At 45.0% G+C, this 14321-nt stretch overlaps 1 protein-coding gene and 1 pseudogene across 2 annotated transcripts in view; one reads left to right on the top strand and one right to left on the bottom strand.

Moving 5' to 3' along the window:
* Positions 1-38: 38 nt before the first annotated feature.
* Positions 39-11194, bottom strand: LOC148819241 (rab5 GDP/GTP exchange factor-like; annotated as a pseudogene). The gene is made up of 9 exons (XR_016094330.1): positions 10565-11194; positions 8935-9099; positions 6871-7010; positions 6439-6590; positions 6066-6135; positions 5392-5527; positions 4836-4930; positions 3644-3899; positions 39-2993 (listed from the first exon to the last, which is right to left on the bottom strand). The product of XR_016094330.1 is annotated as a rab5 GDP/GTP exchange factor-like (transcript).
* Positions 11195-13236: 2042 nt separating this feature from the next.
* Positions 13237-14321, top strand: part of LOC148819242 (uncharacterized) — a 56789-nt gene continuing 55704 nt past the window's right edge. The window contains exon 1 of the mRNA XM_088935470.1: positions 13237-13283. Within this exon, the coding sequence (XP_088791596.1) occupies positions 13264-13283 (20 nt within the window). The 5' untranslated portion in view covers positions 13237-13263. The remainder of the gene's footprint in view (positions 13284-14321) is intronic.

Here is a 14321-nt window from a genome sequence, read left to right on the forward strand (position 1 = left end):
TTGTTTTATGATTTTCCTTAAAAAGACAACTCTGTACATTCTGAGAAGACATTTTATTGGATAAAAATAGGCTTTAGTTTTTATGAGAAAGGAAAGGTGACTGCCAGAGCACCAGAGGTATTTTAGACAGCTTCAGGGTTGGCAGGAACCTGTTTCTGTTTTACAAGTGATTATGCATCTTACAAATCTTAATTACAGCTCTGAAAACAAAAGCAGAGGGCATGTGTCCTGCGCAAGGTAGTCTTTACATTTTCAGTAATTCTGTTTCTGGATATGAAATGCACATGGAAAACTACTGTAGAAGGAACAGAAAGGAGCTTCTATCCATGTGCAAACATGTTCCAGACATGGAATGTACTGAAGTTGAGAACATAACTCAATTTAGAATGATTATTAAAGGGATGACAACAAAAAACATAACAACATAAAATAAATATGGTGAAACAGTTCAAATGTGCATGAAAAAAAGTTCAGAGGCACAGGTATTTCTATTATTTGATGCAAGCATTTTAAAGTATAGGGTGACAATTCCAAAAGACACGGCACGAGAGAATAAGAATTTATTGTTAATACACATTCATATCGGTTCTTCATGTGCTTTATTCAAAACTTCATGTCACCAGTAAACATCACAAGCACTACGCAGACTGCTTGTACACAACACAAGGACTTGTGCTAGTGGCTTTGTTTACTGAACACAATCATTGTGAACCCACTTCACCCACCCCCCACTCCCCCAGAAAGTTCCACGAGTATCTTCCGTATACCTCCTCATTTTTTAGCCCTGCTGAAACTGCACACAGCAGCCTGCGGCAGCTGGAGATTAATTCAGAAAGCACTAGTATGCTTACACTGTAACTTGTTCCAAAATACAAGTAGTTGGTTAATAGTTATTTGTTCTTGTACCACTATGGTTACAAGGGTTGTGATGCACTGCTTTCCTTTCTAGATTTCATAGTTGCTAGAGTCCCAGCTGCCTGAAGTTATGTTTTCAGGCAGTGCTGCCAAGCACTCTATCGTCATGAATTTGGGTTGAGATAGTGGCTGTTTTCACGAGAACATTACATTTATTCCAGAGGCTCTTGAGGCCCTGGAGTCTGGGACCCATAGGTGGGGTAGGCGATTGTCCTCTGATCGCTTACCAAATTGTTATAAAATAATCATTTTCCCACCCACGGTCGGGCCTGTTAAGTTACATAACTTGAGTACATACGTGGGATAAAGTTAAGGAACACCAATAACACAGAGCTTACACTCAGAGACAGACTTTAACAGGACATCACAGTCTAATACCAATACCAGCTTCATAAGAAAAGGCACCGAGGTGGAAGGTCCCGACTTCATTATTTATACGCAAAGGCGCTTGAGGAAAGACAAAAAAAATCAGAAATGTCAAACTTTCTCTACTCCACTACAAACAAAATAATTTAGACATGTTCTTCTATTGAGCACCCTGATTCATTTTAAAAAGTACAAGAAAGAGGCTGCTGAAATGAGACTAGCAGAATTGATGACCTGTTCCTTAAATTACAGACCTGTCTCTTAGTTTTACTTGAGTGCTGTAATACTTGCATTCCACCACAAGAGGGAAGCATTGGTTATTTTTGGTTACAATCAAATAACAGTTCTTGAATACTGCACTTCAAACTCAGGTTAAAGCTCTGCGTTGTATAAATATGGCACTTCACTACACGTATCAGACTGCTGTTGAAAGAGGGTTTTTTTTCTACACCCACTCCCCTTGTCTCTATAACTCCAAAAGATCTAGAATCGTCGCACCAGTACAATTACCTGGGTTTACAAAGCAAACCCTTTTTTTCCCCAGAGCATGTTTTACTTCCCCTCTGCCCTGGGAATGAAGCAATTCTGATTATTTAAAGGCCGGTTTAGGTTAAGCAGCCAAAAGACTCCTGTGCTTCACAGTCGACAAACAAAAACAATAAATATGTGGCTAAGATCACGTAGGATTCAACTGACGATAATTCAGAGAAAAATGAAAAAAGGTGCAAAGATGTAGGTACCTGAGTAGTAACCACTCTTAAGTATTGTTTAAGACTTCCAGCGCTTAAATATTCATAACTAAGTAGGAAACAAAATACTCATCTTTATTGGTGTGTCACAGAGAAAGCAAGCAGGCAGGTACAACTGTAGAATGAACTACTGGTACCTCACAGCTGACACTTTCCTAACTAAAACATGTTCAACGTGCAGTAAATGCAGCCTCTGAGAAAACAAATTTGTCAATGAGACCTCTCTGAGTTTACTGAACAGTGCTACCCTAGTGTAGCAGGACCCCTCAGGCCTGCTTCAGAGTGCCTGCCCGATCCAAGAAGCATCCCCCTGCGCTGGCCCTTCACGAGGAAAACCTATTGAGTTACCCTGCACCCTGGTATAGCTGTGTTCTTGGCAATGGACTGAAGATAAAACACTGGTGTTTGCAAAAGTCCCAGCTGAAGGGCTGGTCGCCAAAACCTAACACTTCGAGACAGAAGCCAGAAATCAAACCGTGTTACTTGGTTTCCTGTTTTCCACAGAACTGTTACAATAAGGTCTCAAACACCAAAGCCTTGAACTTCAGCCCAGTAATTTGTAAACCCATTTTACCAAAAGTAATACCTGGGGTTGAAGTTTCAGAAGCGAACATCCAGACGCCCAGGCAGGCCACGCCCCTGAAGCTAGCTCTGACTCGGGGGCTCTGTGCATGTGAAGTTCAGGGGGACCTTGGCCTGGATTTCCTCCACCTGCGTCTGCACTGCCTGCACCCACCGCGCCAGGTCTGCCTGCAGGGCCTGCGCCCCCTCCGCCAGCTGCTCCTGCCGGCTCGCCACCTCCGCCAGGAGCTGCCGGTTCTTCCTGGCCCTCCGAAGCCCCTCGCAATCCGTCTCCGCGTCCCGCGGGGCCGCGCGCTTGCCCTGCATGTACCCCTCGAACTCCTCAGCGCTCAGGTTCAGGGCCGGGCCGTCCAGCTTCTCGATGAAGGCCACAGCGCAGCACTGCCGGGAGAGCAGAGACCTGGCTTCAGTTTTAAACAGTTTCTGGGTGAACAGACAGGACGCGACATAGACATATGATACACAAGATGATAAAAGGAACGTCAAATGGTTAATTTTTACAGGACTTGCTTACAGTACACATGTGGTTCATTAATTTTTAGTTTCTTCTTGCATATACAGTCTCGTGAAAAGCATTCACCCCTTCCTGCATTTTCTTCCTATGGAATATTGACAGTGCTTCATGTGGGTCCTAATGATGTATACAGACAGTCTGAGTGAACAAATAACACCAACATTTGGTACTTGTTTCATTAATTTCAGGAACAGTCATCCAACTTCTAGTGTCCCTGTGTGTAAAAGTCCCCCCTAGTTCAATCAATTCAACTAAAAGGCATAACTAAGGCGGTCTGTGTGAATACTTGATTAAGTAACCGGGGCTTATTTGCATCAGCCCTGCTCGGTGTAAAAGAAACTCAGCTGTTCATCATCGTCATCGTCACCAGTGAAGCCCCACCCATACAGACCCTCAGAGCCACGCCACGCCCCGTTCAAAAGAGATTCCTGAAGGTCGTCGCGGGAGTGCGCCAGTCTGGGGACGCTCTGGGGAAGCTCTGGGCCGCAGAGGCCCGCGGTCCCGCAGCTGGACTCACCAGGTTGGTGAAATAGTAGCCGGACGCCCCGGCCATGAGGCTGTGCGGCAGGCCGAAGCGGGTGATGTACTGCGTGTTGGAGTGCAGCCGGGGCGGGCTGGCCTTCAGCACCACCAGGATCATGCCGGACAGAAGTCGTCGGCGCTCGCCGGCTCCGAGCTTCTGGAGGCCAGCACCCGGAAGACACTCTGGTTGCACTTGGAGACGCAGGCCAGCTTGTCCTGCGGCGCTCGCCGGGCGTCCATCTCGATTATCGCTGCCGAGAGCAGGGGGCGAAATGCCTTCATCGTACGGCCACTGGGGTTCGGGAAGTTTCAGAATCTCTCTTCATCCACTAATGTTCTAATCGCTGCTTCCAATTCCGAGTCACAGGAGGAGCTGGAGTCTATTCCAGCAAGGAACAGGCACAGGGCAAGATACAGCCTGGACCGGACACGCACATACTCACAACTGGGCCAGCATTCCCAGAAGCCCGTTAACCTGCCAGTATGTCTTTGGACTGTGGAAGGAAACTGGAGCACCCAGAGGAAACCTAAGAGAGCATGGGCAGGCACTCCACACAGACAGCACCCCAGGCCTGTAATTGAACCCAGGGCCCCAGCATTGTGACGCAGCAATGCTGACCATTGGTAGAGTATAAGAGTGGCTAACTAGCTACAGCCCCATGTAGGACAGTGACAGCTACTCAAAGTGTTGACAAGACAGGTGATCCTGGTGTTCAGGACTATTACACATTCAAGGCATAGATACATTTGAAGGCGTTCCAGGAAGTGAGTTTAATCAGAACTCTTGAGCACAGATCGCTTATGTGCTCAATGAAAAGTCATGCTCAGTGGCCTGGCCAGACATGATGCCCTGATCCTGTCTGACACTGGTAGAGAGCCACTGGGGTCACTGGGTTCCATGAATGTGCAGGCCTTCAAGTGGTCGTCTATCAAAGACTATTATACAAAGCTGTCTGGTTTTGTGTGCACTTTACCCTGTTGTTCTGTAAAAATAAATTCAAAATAGCACAATGGAACGTACCAGCTGAACAAAATAATTAAAAAAGCCTAAGATATCGAACGGAGATGGTGAGGACAGAACAGCATAAGGCATAGCATCTACATACATTTCAGTGCACAACAACAGAGCCATATTCTGTTATTAATCAGTGAGAAATTAAAAGTTACCTTCTTAAAAAAAAACTCACCTGTGATGGCAGGCAGGAGGGCGTCACTGTTGACCTCTAACCTCTCCTCTTTAATGGGAACATGAAGCATCTGAGGGGTCACCCAGCTGAGAGATCTGTGGAAATAGCAGTGGCAAAGATCAGCTTAGTAACTAGTTAGGCAGTGTAGATGTAATAGTAAAAGGCTGCTTCAGACATTCCTAAACCTAATACAGAAGGAAAGACCTCTGTCCAATTATAGTCCACTTCATTAGAAAAACTCATGTGGTGATTTTCTGGACTCTGGGCCTAACCTTCAGTGGTTTAGCAGGTATGCAATCTGAGATACAAATTTTGTTTTAACCCACATGGCTTAAGGAATGATATCTTGCCTTCCTACACCCTGTAAGCCTGAATGAGATTTTGACTTTAAGGAATAATTTCAGCCTATTTGTGTAAATTTCCTCCAGAGGATTAGCTGTCCGCTTGGTGATGTATTCTGGGATTTTCAGCATCTGTTATGAACAACAGCCTATAAAAGGATGACTGTTACTGAGCTGTACTCAGCGGGCTTCCAGGTCTGTGGTCCGAGTCTCACCGGATCCTCCTCTGCAGGGCCAGGTCTTTCTGCTCATCGTCAGAGCTGTCGTGGCAGAACACCCACTTGTGCAGACGCGTCATGATCAGCTTTTCAATGTGCTCCATCATCTGCACCGTCTGCTCCTCGGAGAGGCCTGCAGGACAGAGGGGGGGCAGCAGCTCGAGCCCGAGGGAATCCCACACCCTTCCTCCAGCTCACTGCATGTGCACAACCAAGCCACAGCCAAGCGCTCTTTCAGGCGTGCAACAGGCATTCCTCTCACACGTATCGGTTCTGTGCTCCACAGAACCTTTGGGTTCAATCGGTCAGTCTCTCTCTATGGGTACAGGCAACACGGCAGACTAGAACAGCACGAAAAAGACTTCTATCCCTTTCTTGACCAGAACAAATCCCAGATCTCAACTGTACCGAAAACTGTGTAACAAACTGTTTCAGCAAAGGTCTGGATCCAACACATCCAGCCCAATTTGCTGCAAAATCTGGCCCTTGTGTCACTACGCTACTGACAATCAACCAAACAAGACAGTTTATACATAAGGCCATTCAGTCCCGTCAGACACACAGCACATGAGACCATTCAGTTGTTCTTTAGTTAAATAATGGGGGCCAACCATAAGATACACAAGTTCATACAAAATTGTATTATACACCTCCAACTGCTTTTTACTCACTGCTGAAGTGTCCGGCGATACTCTGATAAAAATCCTGCACCAGATCCCACTGTTTCTGTACCAGCAGATCCTACAAAGAGACAGACGGGGGATCAGCCAATGCCAAGTTCTTCCAGGTTCTAAGCTCTTCATCTCAGTGACACTAGAAAGAGGTCTGCTGCCTCACCTTCTCAGAGAAGCAGTGTGAGAGGGCACTGGACAAAGCGTTAGCAGACCTGGGGCACAGTGGGCTAGAGGAGGAAGGAGAGAGTGGGGAGGGTGAGAGGTGGCAGGAGACAGGCTGTGAGTGACAGGCAGTCTGGGAGCAGAAATACAGATGGGAGACTGGCAGAGACGTGGACAGAGACAGGTAGTCGGTGAGAGGGGCTATTACATGGTAGGCCTCCATGGTGTTGACAAAGGCCGTGCAGCGCGACTACAGGCTCTGGGAGAACGGCTTGCACAGCAGCTTGAGGAAATTAGTAAAGTCTCCAGGCTGGAGGCTCTGAAACGCCTTTAGGGCAGCAGACTGGCTCTCTGTGGGCTCTGGGGACAGAGAGGAGACAGATATTAGTAAAACCAAAAACCCTGCAAGGGGATGAAGGAGCTTGACTGGTAAAGCCCAGGCTCAGAGAGCCGCCCATTGATAAAAACAGAACAGCACAACTGACACTCACTTCAGAGCCAAACTAGATTTCACAGGAAATCTGTGAAACAAACACTGTCCTTAGTTTACTAGTCAGGTGATGGGTGAATTTAAAAGCCTGTGGCTCATTTTGAGAAAATGACGCCTTTGTGTTTTGAGCTATGTAGAGGACCATCTCACCGTTGGGTTTCTTCGGAGAGGAAGAAGGGCCCCAGAAAAGCCTCTTCATGGTGTTGACTCGTCGCCCCTTTTCTGTGCTCTTCTTCTCCTCGAACTTGGAGAAGGTGATGGCTGAGCCCCCTTCCACACCGGGGCTAGGGCTGTGGACACAAAACAGCAACCCCACACACGCTTAGCCATCGCAGAGCGAAGATCTACACACCCCAGGGCACACCGGCCACGGGAAGTCAGAAAGCAACGAGCGCATCCTGTAAAGTACTGGCAAGATCTAGGCAGGAAACTAATTCAGGGCAAACCAAACCAGCAAAATAAGTATCGGAGAACAAGAAAAAAGGGTGGAAGGTATTTGGAACAGAGAACCTAGCCATATACATGAAACAGATTCCCTGGGATCTTTTAAAAAAGGGTTGAATGAGATGATGTTCAATGCTGTACTAGCAACCAAACAAATGATGAGCCCAATGGTCTCTTTTCACTTGTCACCTTGTACCAAAAGCACATGCTTTCTTCAAATGTACACAGGCTGCGCACTGAAGCTCACATGTACACACAATCAATTAGTGCACACGTGAACCCCAATCTCTCTAATGCACAAGAGATAAATACACTCCTTATAAGAACACGGCACTGGAGGGATACAGAATTATGTCATCTTTCTCCAATACAGGGTTGAGGGGGAGCCGGAGCCTATCCTGTCAAGCAACAAATGCAAGTCAGGTCGCCAGTCCACCACACAGACACAAACACGCACTCACACCAGGGCCCGTTTTCCCAGAAGCCTAGCAGCTTGTCCTAGCAGCAGGTCTTTGGACTGTGGGAGGAAACCGGAGCAGCTGGAGGAAACCCACAAGAACGCAGGCAGGGCAAACTCCACAAAGAAACTCTCCTTGAATCGAACCCAGGGCCCCAGCTCTGCGAGGCAGCAACGCTGACCACTGCACCACCCTGCCGTCCAAACGTACATTCAAGATATATACAAGCTAACAGACGTGCTTGAAAAACACTTGAAAAGGTCAACACAAAAATCTTGTTCTGGGGATAAGTAGGGTCAACACAGGTGGAAAATTAGGAGAGGACAAGTAAGAACTGCTTACACATAAATGTAGCTTATCGCAAAAAAAATATCCCTGTGTTCTCTCCTGTGCCTTAGGTGTTTCCATATCATTTAGAAATGAAAATGTAAGCCAGTGTGGCAAAGTACATGATCACATTTAAACCCAGAGCTGCTGTACTGGTTTCATGGCTCCATGAAACTGATAAAAAATTGCAAAGGTAGCTGCATGCTCTCATCTGGAGGATTTCAGCGTACAAACGCGTACATTTCTTTACTAAAAACCTAGAGGGGAGCAGGGATAATATCAAATATCCAAGACCGTCCAGCTATATATGGGAGAGGCCGTAATAAATATATCTTAACGATGACCCACGTAATAGTTCACTGGACTGAATAATTCAACTATTCTCTATTTCTTCATGCTGTACTAAGAACGGGATCAGCTGGTCTCCAACCTTGTTCCACAGGTTTTTTTGCTGCACTTGAGTGTGCAGCTGGGGATGGTGCCGAGACTGTACCATACCAGTAATACTCAACTTAGTACGCAGCTCTGTAACAAATCTACAAGTTCACTGCGATTGACCTATTTTTCTTTTTTTTTTAAGTGAATGTGAGATGCAATTCCATAGGAAACACTTAAGCTCGGTATTTAACCAACATTTGTACATTCAAAACAATCGCCAAGCCCTGAAGAATGAACAGATCCCACCAAATACCATCTGCACAATTCAGTTAGTCCACATCGTGTGCACATATTGTGCCAAGAATTTGGGAGCAGCTGCAGGTGGTCAACAGCATCACAGCTGAAGAAAAGCAGCATTTTTTTTGATCACGAGCTTTAGAATGTTTTCACAAGAACACAGAAACATGCAAGAAGGACGGTGATACACCACTGAAAGCTTCCTGAAAACGACTCTTTTTGAGTCGTGCGACGCAGTTATTAAAGGCAGGGCTCGGGGACACGGCCCCGGGACGTGTACTCAGGCAGTGCGGTCCGCCGTGGGCCCTACCTGCTGTGCTGCCTGCAGGCCTGCGCCCTGCGAGACCTCTCTCGCCAGCACTTGGAGCAGCAGCCCTGCCACGCGGGGTTGCCATAGTAACCACAGCCATCTTTGCACAGCAGCTCCGACTGGTCCACGTGAATTCCCCTGGGTTCCGCCCACATTCCTCCTGGCCTGGAAACAGGGGTCACGGCTTGTTAATGTCACAGCGAACTGTAGTTTCACAAGTGGCAAGCTTTGTCCTCAGATAAATAAACTGAATTGAATCAAAACTAAAATCCAGAACAAAAACACCAGGTTATGGGTTAAGTAACACATGGGAAGCTTAAATGTTGAGCGTACAGTGTACTATAAGTAGGGCAATACCTAGAGCATTCCTGCGTCACGGGACAGCCTGAAGTCATGCCTTGCTCGCTAGATGCCTCAGATTTACAGGAAGAGAGGACAAGAAATGTAACAATACTCATATAAGGAATCTTTGTAAACCCCATCTTATCCCTTCTGGTTTATCTTTTTGGAATGCAATATTTCAAAATATAAACTGGAAGTTAGTTTGGACAACTCCTGATAGATATTGGGATATTTATTTGATAGGTATTACAAATAAAGTTAGAGATATCGTTTAAAATTGTTCATAAGTTTTATTCAGTTAAATTAGTGCTCTCTAAATTTAAACCTGAGCAGGATGATCTGTGTGTTTTTTGTCGGGCTGAAAGGGAATCTTTTGTGCACTTATTTGTAAGGTGTGTGTTTGTGAAGTTGTTTTGGACGGACTTCCAGAGTTTTGTTTGCAGGTAGTTAAAGGTGTTTTTTAGATTTAAGGATTTTGATATTTTATTGTACTGTTTAATAGAAAATTTGGAAAAAGAGCATTTATTTATAGTCAATTTATTAGTCATTTCACATCCATAAATCAAAATGGTCTAATAATCCCCTTTTTAGTACTTTTGAGGTGGAGCTGAAACACTATTTAAATTCTATACAAAATTTGAGAAATAATAAAGCAAGGAAAACATATGATATATGTAAAAAATACAATTTGATCACACAATTTACTTCATTACCTCTGGCGGTTGAATGTTTTTTTTTCTGTTTGGGTTTTTTTCTATTGTACCTGTTTTTGATCCTCTGGTTGTACTTGTATTTGTAAATTCTTTATAAGTTTAATAAAAAAAATTATGAAAAAATATTTATTACAGGAAAAGCGATGAGTTTTAGAAAAAAAAAACTAAAGCGACTCAAACTCCACCTTGGTGTAGGCCTACTTGCCAATAAATCCCGGATTCGTTTAATCACCAGATTCTAGCAGGTTAAAGATGAACGTCACTCTCTTACAAGTACTTTGAATTTCACAAATTAACCTGCTGCGTCATATTTTTCATAAATCAGTGAAGGAAAGCTGCCCGCACTGATCTCTGAACGCCTTTCCTCCGCACATCAGTGTTGATAAGGGTTTCATCTCTGGATAGTGGCAGCACTCTGGAAACGTGTCAGCAATGCAATTTTCTTAATGCAATAAAAGTCATCAACGAACAAAGACAGCAACGCGTATAATCGTTACTTCAACGAAAATTCCTAAAAGTTCGAAAATCGAAGATATAAAATACTCTTCAAAAAATATATTTTCGTTGTAAATTACCTGCACAAAGCTGAAGCTAAGATTACACCAATCGCCGCCCGTATGCGATCTCGTTGTAGGAGACGAGTTATATACTAGACTAGTTATCTTTATTTAAGTTTTCCATATTTAACTAGTTTTCAAATAGGCTTTATATCCGCCGCCCTAGGCACCGAAAGTGAGTGATGCCCTGTTGTTGTACAATCATTTTTAATAACTTAGAAAATAAAATCGATCAAACCCAGACATTTTCTCCCCCGGATCTCAAATGCAAATTAAAGAGAAAAACAGCCTGTTTTTTCTTGGAGTTTTTTTTTGCTAGATGCATGTCGTCTTTTTTTCCGGCGTTTTACTGCTATCAGCCCAGACAACTTTTGCTTGTTTCCCGGAGTTTCCGCAAATGCCGGTGCGTGATGTCTTGATGTTTACAGAGGCTGTCAGATCCGATTTCCCACCCCACTGTCCCAAACACAGCAAAAAGAGGGTTGAAGGGCAACTCATCGGGCTGGACGGCAGCAGTGCCTACACTTTACTGCAACACCGGTGTATGAACGAAGCTGACAGATAAATCAAGTTCGAGATAAAGTACGATTCACCCTCTTCTGTCTCTTGGTGCTTCGTCCGTAACCCGGAAATGCTACACTAAGCGTCACGAATGATCCGGAAGTGTATGCAAATAGCCGAATTTCAATCAAAGTAGAAGACTTTCAGCTGCCACAGTAGCATATGAGGAGTATAGCAACATTAAGCGAAGTGACAAGCAGCTGAAACACCTGCTTTGTTATTTCTTCATGGTTAACTGTAATTCCTTGAACATTCAGCTAAAATTTGAGAGGGTCCTTTTTTCATTTTAAATCGCCTCCACTAATCTCCACGTTTGACAAATCTAAGATGATTCATTTTTTATGAATTTTACAGCACCTTTCTTCCATTTATACTACTGTAAAAATTGTCATCGCTATATTTTTCCTAGAAATGTTTTTTTTTCTGTTCAGTGAAAAGGGTTTTAAGATGCAAGCTTTTAAAGGAGCTGTATCTGAAATGTGTTATTAAATCAAATTATTATATTTAAATTCAATCGTTTTTTTAAACTATAACCAGGGACAAAAACTTTTTTTGCACCACCAAAAGTGGTGAGACATACAATGTTAAGACAGTCAGCCAATAGCAAATCACCCTTCTTCATTCCCTTTTAAGTCTTTATTAATATTTTTGGTCTGGGTGGATCACCTCTAGAAAAACTGCAGTGCAGAATTGGATGGGGAAAATTTGTGCCTCTCCACAGGTGGATGGAATCTATTGCACAGACCCTCAGCTAATAGTAAATCACCTTGTTTTTGGCAGCTAGGTGTCTCTGTCAAAACTGCTGGGGTTTATAGAGCACCTCCTATTCCCAGACTGGGACTGTGCAGCGATGGGCAGGGAGCAGTCTCACTCCCCTCCCAGCCAAACAAAAATGTGTGCCTCTTCAAAAATATTTCAGATCTACTCTACAGATCCTCAGCTAATTTAGTACATCACCATGGTTTTCTCAGATAAGTGTCTCTGCTAAAGCTGCTGGGGTTTATAAGACCACTTGCTGTTCCCAGACTGGGACCGTGCAGTGATGGGCAGGGAAAAGTGTCAACAACAACCGTGATCCCATCCAAAGTAATGCTGACACTGAAGATCATAGTATTGCGACCAAAACCATAGCTGTGACAGGGAGTAAGCGTACAATAAAAAAACAGTTCTTAGACACAGAGTGGATGACTGGCACTGTTTTGAAAAGGCAGAAACCGTTATGCATCTAAATCACCCAACAGCCAAAAAAAACAAAGGTGGAGTGCGATGCTTGCACTGAGCAGCTTAACTTTGTGTAGGTATGACACAGAATGACAGAGATACTGAATCTGTAGGGTTTCTGTGTTGCTCAGAAAATTGTGATGTTAAAGCCATGGCATTAAAAACTGGGTTCACTTTAATGAACAAATGTGAAGCACTCAGCAGTTTAATACATAATAAGTCAGATGTAACCAAAAAAAAAGTAAAATTGATGTGTCACATGTCAGCATTGGTGCTCAAACAGCGCTGGATTATCTCAGTTTTGGTACTTATTGTGGTAAGACAGACAAACAAATGGTAGTTCAGGTGGGTAGCTGCGTCAGCATGCGTAGGCTGCAAAGGAACAAGTAATTGTTTTCTTTCTTTTTTCCCCAGCATGGAATAAACCTACGTTTCGACCGTGGAGCCTTCTTCAGGTGTTAACAGATGGTGTCCAGCGGGGTCAGTGCTGGGGGTCACACTGCCCTGAGGTGTCCAGGGGGGTCAGTACACTGGACCACAGTCCCCTGCCGCAGGGAACACCTGGCCTGGATCGGACTGCTGCGCACTTGGAATCTACAAATCAACAACCTACATAGGTTAAGTTTTAACGCAGTGAAACTAAAAAACAAGCGAGAATTACGCCACTTCCTCGGCACGTCCTACACTGCCACCCTGCGCCCTGAGGCAGCTTCGCTCTTGCAACAGTAAAGACAGAGATCCGTCTTGAACACAAACACCTGTACGCGTAACCACCTATCGCGTCCCGCCATGTGCGCCCCCCTCCCTCAGCCTTGCTCATGCATATTCATGAGCCGAGGCTGCGAGCCGGCCAATCAGGGGAGGCTGACGTAACCTCGCGAGAAGCCGGAATACAGAAAAGGAATCGGGAGAGCAAAGCTCAGGTTTGAATCAAGATGGCGACTTACTCTATGAGGTACGGTGTAGCGGCGCCGGCGGCTCGTTTACCTGCCTCCTGTGCTGGATTAGACGAGGCTGCGGCGGCTGGGGGTCTGCCCGACCACGGAGTGTGCAGGGAAGCTGGCGGTGCTGCTCTCTGTCCTCCAAGGTCTGCGGGTTCCCCGAGCCGGCGGTGCCGGGTGGAGGGGCTCCTGGGCGCCGGGTCTGGGGGGATGGAGGAGGCGGTTAGGCCGCAGATCAGGGGTTTAGTTTCGCTGGCCCGGCCAGTGTTATGCGACGCCAGCCGGCGAGGGGGAGGTCGGGTTGGGCCTGGTTGCATCACGCAGCCCGGGGTCTCGGCGGGCTTCCCGGCTCTGAAAATAATAATTGCTTACACTTCTATAGCGCTTTTCTGGACACTCCACTTAAAGCACTTTACAGGTAATAGGGACTCCCCTCCACCACCCCCAATGTGCAGCCCCACCTGGATGATACCGGACCATTCGGGCCCGGACTACCAGACTCGGAGACAGTTTTTACCCCCGCACTATCGAACTATTAAACTCCCAGCCTCTCTCACTCTCACCTATGATCTGAACCTCACAGTACCTTCTTTCTTACCAAAAACTTAAACACACATTGAAAATCTACCTCTACCATACATGTCAAAAGCTCACTCCCCATAATTTCATTCCGTTAATGCATGTTCTTGCACATAACCTGTTACCTTTGTTGTTTTTCACACTGCCTGTTGTCCCTGTCTTTCTTATGTTAAACAATTGAATTGTTTTTTTTGTACTACTTATTGTCCGAGAGCTAGCTAAATAGCATTTTGTTATACCATATACAGTGGTGTGAAAAAGTGTTTGCCCCCTTCCTGATTTCTTATTTTTTTGCATGTTTGTCACACTGAAATGTTTCAGATCATCAAACAAATTGAAATATTAGACAAAGAGAACACAAGTAAACACAAAATGCAGTTTTTACATGAAGGTTTTTATTATTAAGGGAAAAAAAATCCAAACCTACATGGCCCTGTGTGAAAAAGTGATTGCCCCCCCTGTTAAAACATAAA

This window comes from Atractosteus spatula, chromosome 17 (genome assembly GCF_055471065.1).
Source record: "Atractosteus spatula isolate fAtrSpa1 chromosome 17, fAtrSpa1.hap1, whole genome shotgun sequence".
NCBI classification, from domain to species: domain Eukaryota; kingdom Metazoa; phylum Chordata; class Actinopteri; order Semionotiformes; family Lepisosteidae; genus Atractosteus; species Atractosteus spatula.